The sequence below is a fragment of the Podarcis liolepis genome (assembly GCF_965112155.1).
Source record: "Podarcis liolepis genome assembly, chromosome: 15".
NCBI classification, from domain to species: Eukaryota; Metazoa; Chordata; class Lepidosauria; order Squamata; family Lacertidae; genus Podarcis; species Podarcis liolepis.
Genome location: NC_139566.1, coordinates 23,487,247 through 23,502,191, shown reverse-complemented (window position 1 = coordinate 23,502,191; position 14,945 = coordinate 23,487,247). Strand labels below are relative to the sequence as shown.

Genomic DNA, 14,945 nt, shown 5'->3' with positions numbered 1-14,945 from the left:
GACGGGTCACTGTCCTGCAAGCTTTGTGCCAGCTCCGTTTCTGACACTGTTGTGTTTGTGGCATCGTGGTCTCCATGGCAGCTGAGCGGATGATGCTGGAAAACAAGCTGGTGTGTGTGTGTGTGTGTGTGTGTGTGTGTGTGTGATTCGAGGGGTGTTGCTGGCTTTGCCAAAGGCAACTGGGCAAAGATTCCTTAGACAGTTGTATGAGACCAAGAGACATGCAGACTGCCATAACTTTTACTAAGAAACCAGAGGCTTATTTTGGTTGGGAATAATAGGGGTAGAGATACCTAAAGGATACAAAATTTTATTTATGTACGCAACCATGGAGACCTGAATGATTTATGCCCAGAGACGGGAAGAAGATAACGTTGCAACCAAAGAAGAATGGCAGCAAAAACTGTTGGAGTACGCAAAAATGGCGGAACTTACTGGGAGAAAAAAGAAACCAAGAAGACAGAGTTTTTAATTTAGAGTGGAAATCATTTACTGAATATCTAAAAAGTTATTGTAAACGGATTAAATTATTAGCTGGATTAATATAAAGATGTGCAGTGAAACAAAACTAGTTTTGACAATACTGGATAAATAGTAATTAGGTTTAACTTGGATATGCATTGAAAATAATAAAACAAGCAGCCGCAGAAAGTGGGGAGGGGGTCGAAACTGGGTACAGTGGTACCTCAGGTTAAGAACTTGATTCGTTCTGGAGGTCCGTTCTTAACCTGAAACTGTTCTTAACCTGAGGTACCACTTTAGCTAATGGTGCCTCCTGCTGCCACTGCGCCACCACCACGCAATTTCTGTTCTCATCCTGAGGTAAAGTTTTTAACCTGAGGTACTATTTCTGGGTTTGCGGAGTCTGTAACCTGAAGCATCTGTAACCTGAAGTATCTGTAACCTGAGGTACCGCTATACTGGAATTTGATGTAAAAATATTTGTTTTCTGCAATGGTAAATGGAGAGAGAGAGAGAGAGAGAGAGAGTCTCATGCGGGCTGCCTCACTGTGGAACTGGGTGCCAATTGGCATTTCCTCAGCAACCCTGGGCAGATCTGATCTCTACGTCACCCCGCTGCAGAGCCTCCCTTCCCTGCCTCCTAGGTACCAGGGCTTGTTTGTTTTGTTGACCGGCAAGGATGATCGGTCATCAGGGCAGATGGCAGTGAAGTCAAAAGCATGTCCTGCCTTGGACTCCTATTATCTAAGGGCACAGCGAATGTAGGCCTCACTTGAGAAGAACTGTTGCTGTTGCAAGAGGAATCATGTTGTTGTGGTTTCGGGAGGCAGTCTGGATAATGACCAGTTTTTTGGCTCCTGTATCCATGGGGGTAGAATGTAAGGAACTCAGGATAGCTCAGTTGGTAGAGGATGAGAATCTTAATCTCCGGGTCCTGGGTTCGAGCCCTACGTTGGGTAATAAATTCCTGCACTGCAGGAGCTTGGACTAGATGACTGTGGTCCTTTCTCTGAATGTGTGAGAGCAAGCTTGCAAAACCAGTCCCTTTGTCTAGGTAAAGCCTTTGGCTGACTAGTTAAAGCACTACAATCAGCATGACCAAAGAAGTTGCTGAGTGCCATAAAATAAGTGGGTGGGCCTCCCCACTTTCCCTTCCCTGCCACCATCTCACCAAACTAGTAGGTAAGAGAACAATAACCAGCGGTATATGTGAGCACTGAGCTGGGACCAGGCGGCACAGAGATGAATGGAGAAGCAAGATCTGCTGGGGTGTTAATGCTGTGAGCCCTTCCATCTTATGCTCAGGTGGTAAAGGTAAAGGTAAAGGGACCCCTGACCATTAGGTCCAGTTGTGACTGACTCTGGGGTTGTGGCGCTCATTTTTCTTTATTGACCGAGGGAGCCGGCGTACAGCTTCCGGGTCATGTGGCCAGCATGACTAAGCCGCTTCTGGTGAACCAGAGCAGTGCACGGAAACACTGTTTACCTTCCCGCCGGAGTGGTACCTATTTATCTACTTGCACTTTTTAGCATGCTTTAGAACTGCTATGTTGGCAGGAGCTGGGGCCGAGCAACGGGAGCTCACCCCGTCATGGGGATTCGAACCACCGACCTTCTGATCGGCAAGTCTTAGGCTCTGTGGTTTAACCCACAGCACCACCCGCGTCCCTTGCTCAGGTGGTATATCTGTGTAAATAAATTCATATATCCCATACCCGGCAAGTGTCCCGAACAAACTGGGAAATCTTGGGGGGGGGGTTTCTCGTGAGAGGACAGCGGCCATTTTGAGCAACATAATCTAGTGCAATTTCAGGCTGCACACCACAGTCTCTGCTGACCTTCGTACCAAGGAAACTGAACTCGGGGTAAGTGCTTTGAACTACTTGGGTAGTGCGCAACGTTTTAAGGGCTGGGAAAATGTGACAGTGATTTCTTCTCCCCCGTTATGACTTTGGGTTAACATGAACTAGGGAAAATGCTTATTCTCTGCCCCACATACAATTATCACTTATTGTCAGGCTTCGGGGAATCGACTTCCTCCCCCGTGGCCGTAAATGAGCAGATCAAACAAAAAGAATTCTTACCAGTTAGTTTCTTTAATAAACACAGCAAAGGACAAAGGAAAGTGTCCACCCAGAATAGCGGTGCTCCCAATTAAGGTTTACACCTCCTCCATCCCTATTAATCTACATCACTCCTACGTTTTGTAATCTGAGTTTGTACCCTCTGCGCTTTCTGTTCTAACACTTTATGAGCTCTCTGTGTCTTTGGAGATGGGTGTGTGTGTGTGAATGCTGTCCAGAGACTGTGAATATGTTAACTCTCTCTCTTCTTCTGTTTCTTCTGCTAGCTGTTCCCCATCCAGGATTTCCCAGCTTCTGCCTTCTGAATTATCCCCTTCTGCAAACCACTGTTTCAAATCTATACTGTCCTCCTGCTCTTAGGACCATTCAGGATCCAGATCAGGGGGAGGGGTGGCTCCCACCATTCCTCCTCAGCACTGTCCCTGACATGTATTCTGTTTGAGTGTGTAAACCAGCAGTGAGGAACCTCAGGTTCAGGGCCCAAAGTCAGCCCTCCAGGCATCTCTACCTGGTCCTTGGCACTCTTCCCAGGCCAGACCCCTCTCCGCCCTTGCTCCACCTTATTTCACCCCTGCCTGGGATATGTCCCTGAACTCTGATAACGGTCACATCTGCACCATACAGCAAAGCACACTTGTTTCCTTGCAAAGAATTCTGGGAATTGTAGTTGGTTAAGAGTACGGAGAATGGTTGCTCTGTGAGGGGTGAACTGGACTTCCCAGGATTCCTTGGAGGAAGCCATATGCTTTAATTGTGTGGTCTGGGTGTAGGACCAAACCTGCTTGCTTGCCTGGATGCAGGGTTGAGAGGGGTTTGCTTGCAAACTAGTCTACTGGACAAAGGTAACTCTGTCCCCTTGTGCCTCTGGCTTTGCTCACCTGGGAAGGCTGTCTTGGAGGGATTGCGACCCTCAGGCTGAAAAAAGGGTTCTCCATCCTTGGACAAAAAATGGAAGAAAAACCTGATCGCATACGAGATGCCATTGAGATTCCAGTCACGCCTCTCCAGAGTTTGCACTGATTTCCGAAAGATTGCAGTATGTCTATATCGATGTAAATTGCGGGTCTTGATGAAAAGGAAAACAAATGGAGTTTTAAAATGCAGCTAATCAGGGAGTTAAAGAGAGGTTAATCCTTATGGATTAATCAAATTGCATGTGTAAAGGGAGGGGAAGGAGGTGAGAGGTAAAGAGGGATGAGAGAGGAGACGAGAGGAGGGAAGGAGATTGAAATTGGGCTTGGCTGTTTTGAAGCAAAGCTTTCTGAGGAAACTTGGGGAGAAATTGATCTTCCGGCCTTTGTTTGTCTGCTGAGCAAAGAGTAGGGCCACTTGGTTCTTTCTCAGGTGAGGGTTTAGGAACTATTGAGGGCTTCAATTTGCCCCTTGGAAACATCTCAGGGAAGGGGGGAGGGTCTGGACAACCTCAGACTCTGCCCCAATCCCTGATAAATGTGTGAGTCATTGAAACCCCACAAGGCTACTTGCTGTGGTGTAGTAGTTCGGACTAGGACCTGGAAGAGCAGGGTTCAAATCCTCACTCGGCCAAGAAGCTTGCTGGGTGTCCTTGGGCCAGTCATTGCCTCTTAGCCTAACCTACCTCAAAGGGTTGTTGTAGGGATTAAATGAGTGGGGGGAAGGGAACCACGCACATCACTTTGAGCTCCTTGGAGAGAAAAAGTGGGGTATTATGAAATAAATCACAAATAAATGAATAAAATTTTAAATTAGGGACGGGGAACATGAGGCCCTCTAGATGTGGTTAGACTCCAGCTCCTATCATCCCCAGCCAGCAGTTCACCAAGGATGATGGGAGTTTTTGCTCAACAACAAAAACATGTTGTTCTTATTATTTTATTTATACGTATACCCAATGCTTTTTTTCTTAAAAAAATGTTTAGGGGTACAGTGGTACCTCGGGTTACATACACCTCAGGTTACATATGCTTCAGGTTATAGACTCCGCTAACCCAGAAATAGTACCTCAGGTTAAGAACTTTGCTTCAGGATGAGAACAGAAATCATGCTCCGGCGGCGCAGCCGCAGCAGGAGGCCCCATTAGCTAAAGTGGTACCTCAGTGGAACAGTTTCAGGTTAGGTACAGACCTCCAGAACGAATTAAGTACTTAACCTGAGGTACCACTGTACTCTCATTTTCCTACTCGTATTGAGATACTGCCCTTCAATGAGGCCAAACTTAGATTCACAAAAAGTTGAGGGGTATGTGTACCCCTGTGTCCCCCCCAGAAAAAAACACTGCATATACCACCTTTTCCTCCAAAGAGCTTAAGGTGGTGTACACAGAATCACAGAATTGTAGAGTTGGAAGAGACCCCAGGGGCCATCTAGTCTGACCCCCTGCAATGCAGGAATCTCCACTTAAGCATTCTCCTCCGATCCCTATTTCTTCCTCACAACAACCCTGTGAGGTAGATTAGGCTGAGAGATGCTGACTGTCCCAAGGTCACACCCAGTGAGTATCAAGGTCAAGCGGGAATTTGAACCCCTGGTCTCCCAGGTCATTGTCCAACACTAACCAACACAAGACACTGGTGGGGAGGCATATGCTCTCTGTCCCTCTTTCAAATAAATTGCAGAGGTTACTCTGCACAGAGGAAATGCGTGCATGGTAAGAAGTTTGCTTTTCCAAACGTGCAAGTTTGAATGCAACAGATGCCAGCAGCATGGCTTCCTTCTTGGTAGTGGCATGTTTGGCCAAGAAGGGAGTGCAGAACGAAGGCGCCACCATCAAGAGTAATCGCCCATCTCAATTTGCAATCGCCCTCTCCTGTTCCATCCTGCCGGGAGCCCGTTTCCCCCTTCCGGATGGGAGCGGGCTCCCCTCGTTAAAATTCTGAGCGCCCGCATCTCCGGATATTATCTGGAGGATATTAAGCCATAAAGCGTAATATGTTATGACACCATAAAAGGCAGCGTAATTGCTACGGAACCATAAAATGTAATACAGTTGGCTCAGCGGCCATTATCTTCCCCTCCTCTTGCGGCTCTAAGTATTTGAAAGTGTTATCGAATAGCCCGGGCGAGGGCAAAGAGAGCAGCTCAAAAAGCCTCTTTGTTGTCGGAGACTGCAAGCAGAGGAATGACCTCAGATGCCCTCTTCCCGCTCCTGGAGGAGTTGACTCCTTTTCTATGCAGTAGGCAGCCCAACCGAAAGTGAACTGGAAAGTAGGGCGCTAGTACGCTCAGTTGGTTCGAGCATGGTGCTGAGAACGCCAAGGTTTGCGAGTTCGATTCCCATACGGGACAGCTGTGTATTTATTTATACATTGCCGGAGGTTGGACTTGTTAAAGAAATTCTAAGGTCATATATATACATATACATATACATATACATATACATATACATATACATATACATATACATATACATATACATATACATATACATATGATGTCCATAAATGTACAAGGCAAACACATACATAAGTATATAAACCACGTGTCTGAAATAGTACAGGAGAACAATCCCGAAGGTTTTTTTTTAAAAACAACAACAAATAATTGTTTTAAGATTGCTGATTTTAATGATGTTAATTTGTTTTGAATATATATTGGTATTTTTAATGTAGTCTGTAGCTTGTCCTTTGTAAATTGCTTTGTAAACAGCCATCATTTTAAATTGCGAAAGCAGTATACAAATATACTTGAGTAAGCAGTATACAGGGACGCGGGTGGCGCTGTGGGTTAAACCACAGAGCCTAGGACTTGCCGATCAGAAGGTCGGCGGTTCGAATCCCTGCGACGGGGTGAGCTCCCGTTGCTCAGTCCCTGCTCCTGCCAACCTAGCAGTTCGAAAGCACATCAAAGTGCAAGTAGATAAATAAGTACCGCTCTGGCGGGAAGGTAAGCGGCATTTCCGTGCGCTGCTCTGGTTCACCAGAAGTGGCTTAGTCATGCTGGCCACATGACCCAGAAGCTGTACGCCGGCTCCCTTGGCCAATAAAGCGAGATGAGCGTCACAACCCCAGAGTCTGTCATGACTGGACCTAATGGTCAGGGGTCCCATTTACCATTTACAAGCAGTATACAAATTTTGTTGAATAAAAATAAACATGCCTGATATATCTACAATATATCTGAGACTTTTCTCCCAGGGAGGTGGGGATATGGCAATGCTAGAATGGGGCCTTTTTAGTGGTGACTCCCTGCTTGTGGAATGTTATTCCCCATCACTGTCTATTTTCAGGTGCTGTGCCAGGCAAAAACACGGTTTTTTTACCCAGACTTTCTACCCGGCGAGTTTTCAGTATTTATGGCCTCTTTTAGTGGGGTGGGATCTGCTAGACTGACCTTTTATATCAATGGATGGAGGTGTTTTTAGGTACTTATTCTGTTTTGGTTTGAAAATTGCTTTGGGTCGCTCTTGTGAAAAAGGGACTAATGAATACTAATCATAATGGTAATGATTTATTTATCTTATATTTCTTGCATTTATCTCCCACCTTTTTCTCCAAGGAGCTCAAAGTAGCTGGCATACATGGTCCCCCCCCCCCCAATTTAATTTCCACAACAATCCTGTGAAGTAGTTTAGGCTGAGAGACAGTGACAGGTCCAAGGTCATGCAGTGAGCTTCATGTCTGAGCGGGGATTTGAACCCTGATCTCTTCCAGGTCCTAGTCCAACCCTCTAACCACTGCACCACATACAAATGGTATTCATAATAATAATAATACTGTATAGGATTTACACTCATGAAAAGGTAAGAATGCTGAGCTGAATGGAGCTGTGATTTCTAAATCTGTTGCAAATGGGACAACAATAGATGACATTGTTGTCTGCCAGAGAGGGAACTGGTAAGGCTTTTTTACAGGTGGTGTGAATTTCACAGTTCATGGTTTTCCATAATGATACATTACATCTTTCGAGGCCACGCTACTGCATCCTATAATTCTGGTCGCAGTCCAGGACTCAGAAACCCACAATTGTACAGCTGTATTCATTAGACATGCTCCAGGAACATATCCCAGTAGGATCCGGTTTTTATCTGAAGATTAAAAGCTCAATAAAGCCTTGATTAAAGAGAGAGAGGCTTTATTCTCAACACACCCTTGGATCGCAGGGTTGCCACAACCCATATAAATTAGGAATCTTCATAAATGCGATTGCTCACGTTTCCTGAAGAAGGCGGCTTGGCAATTTAAACAGCTGCGGAAAGAAATAAGCAAATACTTTCTCCCCCACATTTCTCTCCCCACTCTGGAACTGTAGCAATGGGGCACCTGTTTGATTGTTGCCTGTTGGTCAGAGGTGTTGCAGTCTGTTCAACAGGAGTGGCTATGGCTAGGAAAGGTATGGGGGAGAGCACTTTCAGAGCATCCAACATGACATGGGGAGAGGTGATAAGGCAGGTCAAACATGCCCGCCTTGATACAATTTGGCTTCCTTTATTAATCTGGCAATAGGAACAACGCCCCCACCCTGGCCACTCACATTCATCTATGGAGGGGCTTCATAACAGATAAATAATATGTTGATTTGTACAATGTCATACATATGTGCCAAAAAGATAAAACTTCTGCTTATGTGCCTTCCTATATTCATAGAAACGTAAGGCTATCATCACACTGCAGTTCACATGGTCATCAATAGGTGGCTCCACCGACTGCACTGAATGGCAGGCAAGTGAGCGAACAAGCAGCATGGAGGGCAGCCAGCCCAGAAGAGTTGTTTAATGGAGGGGTTGAGGTGCTTCAGAGAGCAGTTTGGCAAACCGCTCTTTAAAGCACCTACCCCCTCCTTAAAAAAGGGAATGGGGCTTGGGGTGAGCTGTGAGGGGCTAGGCAAGGGCGAGGTGTAAAAAGATGTATTGGGTCAGGTATAAAGCCCAGTTGTTCTGGATTACCATCAGCCTTAGCCAGCCATGAATGGAACTAGTGGACCAATCTGAAAACCTCCGAGTTAGGATGTAGCAGATATACATGTACACACAACTAAAAACTTCAGTTTGGGTTTATTGTTCAATAAAAGCACAAGTCTTATTTGGGGGGGAAAAGGACATTGCTCCAAACAAGGGCATAATTTCACATGTTTAAGTATTTTCAGACTAATGACATCCTCCAGGTCTAGAACGTACCCACCCCACTCAAAAATAGCTAATCTTGCGGTTCACATCAACTTTATGGGGAGCTGGATTGCCTTTAATTAAAAAAAGAAAGCAGGAAAAGCTTCCTAAAGGCCAAGAATACTGAACATTTAACCTATCTATTCCTACTGTCATAAATATCTCACATACACCAAAATTATATTAATGACAAACGACTTGTTGCTACGTTCCACATACAGATACAAAATGCTGGAGCATGGCTTGTAAGACCTTGATAAAACCAGGGGTCATAGAGGCAGTTGTACCCAATTAAATCTTGCAGAAAGTAGGCCCATTGAAATGAACAGAGCCAAGTTAGCCATGCTTATTATTTTGAATGGGTCTACTCTGAGTGGGATTAACATGGCCTACAACCCCAGGCGTTAATTTGCAACTAGGGAGTGTTTCCGTAAAAAGGATCAGTTGATAAGGTGTTGTTGCAATCCCGAGTTTCTGTAAGACTGGCTTGGCCTGGCCTGTCCCAACGCAAGGACAGCCCTTGAGAGAACAAGAAGCAATCATGAGAACCTGGCAGGGAACTGGATAAAGAGCACTGAGGACTCCGCGTCTCTCAAGGACCAAGGCATTCTCAGTCTTAATCAGTAGTTAGACATTGACGCTCCAGGAAGACTCGTAAACTTTGATGGATTACGGCAACCCAGAGGGACAGCTTTAGTGCAAAATCAGGGGTGGGTGTGTTGGTGAACCTCCCAGGAGCAGCCCATGGTTCAAAGGGCCTAAGAACAGCGCTCGATTGTAGTGAATAGCTCAGAATGGGACACGGAGGAGAGCCAAGTTTTCTGACACAGTGTGAGCTGTCTGGTGGCTTCCAGAGTATCACATTGAACAGGGCATGGGATTCAGTCACATCCTTGCAAATTCAGGTGATGCCAGTAAAAAGAGGATTCTAAACCCGCTTCTAAACCAAACCAAACCAATGGATGTTTTGCAGGAAGGAAAGTGATGGGGAAAGGAACAGGGAAAGTGGGTATAACAGCTGCTTGAATCAGCATTGTTTGCCTGGCAAACAGTTCAGAATGGTTATTCAATGAATGATGGATGTTGTATAACCTCCACACAAGTTTTGTGCAAATAAAAAGCAGGATAGATACTCAATAAACAGGCTGTCTGAGAGTGATTTCTGACCCTACACTTCTGTGTGATTTCTTGCAGGCAAGGGGACTACATCTGATCTTAATATACGAGCCATAGGAAGGATGCCCTGGACCCTGAGCTCTTTTTGGGAACACAAGCCAGGAGCTTTCAAATCGGGAGAAAGACCTCAGTTAACTGTGGCACCAGGAAGAATGTGCAGCCTAACTGAGCAGAGGTGGGAAGGCATTTAACTGCTGGAGTAAAGGCGGCTGGACTTAGACCAGTTCTGCCTTCAACATACTGAGTCAGACCTATTGGTTTATCGTGCTCAGTATTTTCCACACTGAGTGGCAGCTGAGTCCAGGGTTTCAAGCACAGAATCTCTCTCAGTCCTACACGGGGGTGCCAAAGAGGGATTGAACCTGCATGCAAAGTGAAGGATAGATGGCAAATGAGCCCGTATACCTCTGCCCTGCCCTGCCCTCCAGGGAAGGACCAATGACTGCCATAGCCCTGCCCTCTTCAAGCTGAAGGAATTTCAAGTTTAATTGAGCCTGTTGCCTCCTCAACCTCCGGAACACCTGGACAGCCTTGGGATGTTGATGTAGTAGAAATTCAGCAAAGGTTGGGCATCACCTGGGGGAAGCTAAGAAGGTCTCGGCACCTGAGAAAGGGCCCACTCCCACCACCCCCTCTAGCTGGTGTGACAACCTGAGTGCTTGCAAGCTCTGGGTCAGTGGGCACCCAACACATCACAGCTGCTAGGAATTGTGGGAAATGTACACGGCAACTGGAGCTCACCCAGGCTCCAAATGATCTGAACTGCCCTTCAGATGCCAAACCGCACAACTTTCCAAAGACACCTGAAGGCGTGTGGGGAAGTTTTTAACGTCTGATGTTTTGCTGTGTTTTTATTATGCTGGAAGCCGCCCACAGTGTAGCTGGGGCAATTATTTATTATATAACCACCACGGTTTTAGAAGCTGACCGCCACCTCTCACCTTCCTCTGAGAAGCCTCCCAGAGGTTGTGTATCAGATGGTGACAGGACTTCTGGAATGAGTCCCTCTGGCACGGAGGTGGGGAGCCTCAGGTCCCGGGGCCAATTCTGGCCCTCTGAACCTCTCTCTATGTGGGCATGCCCCTCATTGTCCCTGCTTTGCATTCTCCTTGAGTGCTTTTCACTGGTTGAAAAGTGCCCTTGAACCCCAATAATGCCGTTTTGCTTGGCTAGATGGAGGGAGGGAGGGGTGTTTGTGTGCCTGTGTGTGCAGAAACTATCTGGCCTCACAAAGTTAAAATTAGCATTTCTTGCCCCGCCTACCACTGACATGTGGCTGCCTAGAGGGGAATGCCCTACTCGTGGCAAGGACCTGGGTCATGTGATTTTAAAAGGCCACTGATACGAAAGCCACACACTGATCTGATTGGAATAGTGGGAGGAAGCAGCAGAATGTTTTGAGGAGGAAAAATGCTCTTTATAAGAAAAAAAAATGTACAACATCAAGTGGCAAATGCATGTAGGGAGAGAAACAGGGGGTGGGGATGAAGGGAGCTGGGAACTTCTAGATGGGACATCCTTCAGGCACAAGTTGCTTCTTGGTTCTCCAGAGGTATTTCATTACCATAGCTGCCATCTCCGTACTGGATGTAAGGAGGTATCTGAGGAGCCTCAATGATCAGCAGCCCCTCTGGTGACAAGGATGCGAAAACTGTGACGGGATCCACTTCTCCAGGAAGCCTAGGGAGGGAACATAATGATTCATAAATAACACACACATTATCATTCAGCCCAGACACCGAGATCCATCTCTGAGGGACTTCTGGTGGTTCCCTCACTGCGAGAAGTGATGTCACTGGGAACTAAGTAACAGGGTCTTCTCGGTAGTGGCGCCCGCCCTGTGGAACGCCCTGTCACCAGACATCAAACAGATAAATAATCTGAAGGCAGCATATAAATTCTAATAATTAATTTTCTTCTTCATCATATATTGCATGTATATACTGCATTTATTTCCCACCTCTTTCTCTGAGGAGCTCAAGGTGGTTATGTGGTTCTCCTCATGGTCTAAACTCCGCGACAACCCTGTGAGGTAGGCTAGGCTGGGTGAGGGATTTGAACCTTGGTCTCCCTGGTCTGACATACTTACCACTAACCCACACAACTAACAATGAATGAATTAGGCATTGCTGGTAGCTAATCATTTGGCCTTAAATGTTAACTGGGTACACACCCTACATTGAAAGGACATGACCCACCCCCCCACAAAAAAGGTCCTGGGAACTGTAGTTAAGAATTTGGGAATTGTAGCTTTGCAATTGGGTAAAAGCAACACCTCCCAGGATTCTGTGAAGGACGCTATGTGTTTAAACAGGTTTTAAATTTGTGGTGGGAGAGTTTAGAAGGGAAAAGGCTTAGGAGAGGGATTATGCTCGCTTTTCTTGCTTTCCCCCCATTTTTTTTTTTAAAAAGGGGTGTTGTATTGTAATACAGGCTTTGTGTTAAATCTGTGCAAATTCTTTGGCAAGCCGGTTTGGCTGGATGCCTTCGTTTAAGCTGAGTACAAGCACATCAAAGTAAACTTTGGCCGTTGCAAGCAGGAAAGAAGCATGCCCAAATAAGGAGCTCTTGTGAAACTCAAGAGACAGGCCAACCATGGCCTAGTTGGGTTCTCAGCGAGATGGTAAACCTGGAGAAGATTCTTCTACTCTTTGTGACCTGCAGTCCCCTGCTGCTATTTTTTTCTTAATGGCAGAGAAAGTTCCGGAGCATGACTCATCGCTTAAAAGTAAACAATGAGGGCCCGAGAGCATGATGAGGCATAGATTCTAAAATAGACATCAAGAAGCAGCTTTGCAAAGCAACTCCAGGACTGAGCTCAAAGCCCTACCTGAACCATCCATTGAAAGCAGTATGATACAACTTTAAGCAATCTAGACTTCCCCCAAAGGCTCCTGGGAAATCCACGTAGCTCAATATTGTCTACACGGAGGCCTCTTCTGCACCGTGCCTTTAAAGTGGTATCATACCACTTCAAACAGCCACAGCTTCCCCTCAAAGAATCTGATGGTCATTTATACCTCTGGTACTTCCCTACTGCTGCCCTCTGACTTCTTAGCACCCCCCAAGGAAACACCCACTGCCCAGGGGGCAGTGCCATCTGCTTTGGGAACTACTGCCCCATAGCATGGAGCTCTGGCCAAATGACACCTTGTCCTGTGAGGGGTGGGGAACGGCCAAAGATTTCCATGAATGTGCAGAACGCCCCTACTCCAGTGTTTGGAGGGGTCTGTCCTCCTCCTCCCCAATTAACCTCTGTCTCCAAACTGCCTGGGGGCTCCTCAAAATGCCTATCAGCTCAGAGCATCAGCACAAGATAGCCATGAGAGTGACCACGCTGCTGTCAGCCGGGAGGAAAGGTCAACATTGCTCCAGCCTTACTGGCACCTAGAGAGCCCTGTATCATCTTTACAGGAAAAGGTTCCAGGAGCGCGATGGGCAGAGGTCAAAGAGTCAGTGAGCAAGTGAGGAGAGGCTTTCAATCTGCTTGCCTGATGAGATGATTCTGTAATAAAATCCCGCCAAGCGAGGAAGGGGAAAGCCTGAATGTCGGTTCAAGGCAGGGAGCCCATATCCTTGAAATCCAGAGCATACGATACATTCAGCATTCCTAACAGCTGACCCTGATCAAACTAGTGTTCAGAGAAGTTAACCTAAAGGCAACCATTTACAGTGGTACCTCGGGTTACATACGCTTAAAGTTACAGACTCCCCTAACCCAGAAATAGTACCTCGGGTTAAGAACTTTGCTTCAGGATGAGAACAGAAATCGTGCAGCGGCAGCACGGCGGCAGTAGTAGGCCCCATTAGCTAAAGTGGTGCTTCAGGTTAAGAACAGTTTCAGGTTAAGACCGGCCCTCTGGAACGAATTAAGTACTTAACCTGAGGTACCACTGTATTTTTTCTGTTAAAAACAGGTTTCCACTAATTTAGTGCCCTTCAGATGTTCTGGAGTATGCTGGCTGGCTGAGGTTGTCAGGTCAGGATCATCCCTGAGATTTTAGGGCCCAAACCTGTTGACCTGAGCTGTCAACTGTTCGACAGTGGAATTTGCTGCCACGGAGTGTGGTGGAGTCTCCTTCTTTGGAGGTCTTTAAGCAGAGGCTTGACAACCATATGTCAGGAGTGCTCTGATGGTGTTTCCTGCTTGGCAGGGGGTTGGACTCGATGGCCCTTGTGGTCTATTCCAACTCTATGATTCTATGATTCTAACTTTTCCCTTTTCTTGCGAGGTATCCTATTCAGAATAAGGGAATTACCCTTTAAAAAAAGGGAAACGTTGACATCTATGGACCTACTGGCAGTCTCTGGTGATGTCACGGTGACAGGCCCTGGTGATTCTTCCTCTGCAATCTCTCCCACCACTGATCTCTGGAGACAGAGGTTAATTGGGAGAGGGGAGGAGGAGGAAAGTCTATGTAATCATTTGTAGCTTGCTTCTGCCAGGCTTAAACTTGCAAGGTGCACTCATATTAGTTTGCTCCTGCTTTGAAGGCATTCCCAGCCAGAGATTCAAGCCCTCTCTCTGCCACCTGGAGGGGGCCAGGAAAAACCTGGAGACTTCAGGTCAGCCCTGGAGGTCTGGCAAAACTATTGATGGGAGTTGTAATCCCAAACATCTGGATTTGGAGTTGGCTCAGGGTTGGAAACTTGTGGCTAAGTTGTTGTTGAACTCCAGCTCCCATTAGCCCCAATCAGCATGACCCACCCCCTTTTAATTTGCCCAAAATCGAATGCCCTGTCCTACAGATCTATGAAATCTAGGTGCCCAGTGAGGAGGGAGGTAAGTGGCAGCATAGCTGAGTCATGGGGAACCCTTCTGAGATGCTGGAGACCTTGGCTCACTGACTTGGCTGATCGATAGCACTGGACCCAGGCAGAGATATACTTTCCCCAGACGTATTTAGAGGTTCCCTGGTAAGGTAAGGTAAAGGACCCCAGGACGGTAAATTCCAGTCAAAGGTGACTTTGAGGTGTGGCACTCATCTTACTTTCAGGCCGAGGGAGCCGGCGTTTGTCCACAGACAGCTTTCCGGGTCATGTGGCCAGCATGACTAAACCGCTTCTGGCGCAACAGAACACTATGACGGAAAGCAGAGCGCACGGAAACGCTGTTTACCTTCCTGCCATAGCAGTACCTATTT

The 14,945-nt window shown here is 46.6% G+C and overlaps 1 protein-coding gene across 3 annotated transcripts in view; it reads right to left on the bottom strand.

Annotated features, from left to right (window-relative positions):
* Positions 1-8,495: 8,495 nt before the first annotated feature.
* Positions 8,496-14,945, bottom strand: part of HSPB8 (heat shock protein family B (small) member 8) — a 28,718-nt gene continuing 22,268 nt past the window's right edge. For all 3 annotated transcript variants that reach the window (XM_083478932.1, XM_083478933.1, XM_083478931.1), the window contains exon 4: positions 8,496-11,481. In XM_083478932.1, coding sequence (XP_083335058.1) covers positions 11,322-11,481 — 160 coding nt within the window. In that variant the 3' untranslated portion in view covers positions 8,496-11,321. The remainder of the gene's footprint in view (positions 11,482-14,945) is intronic.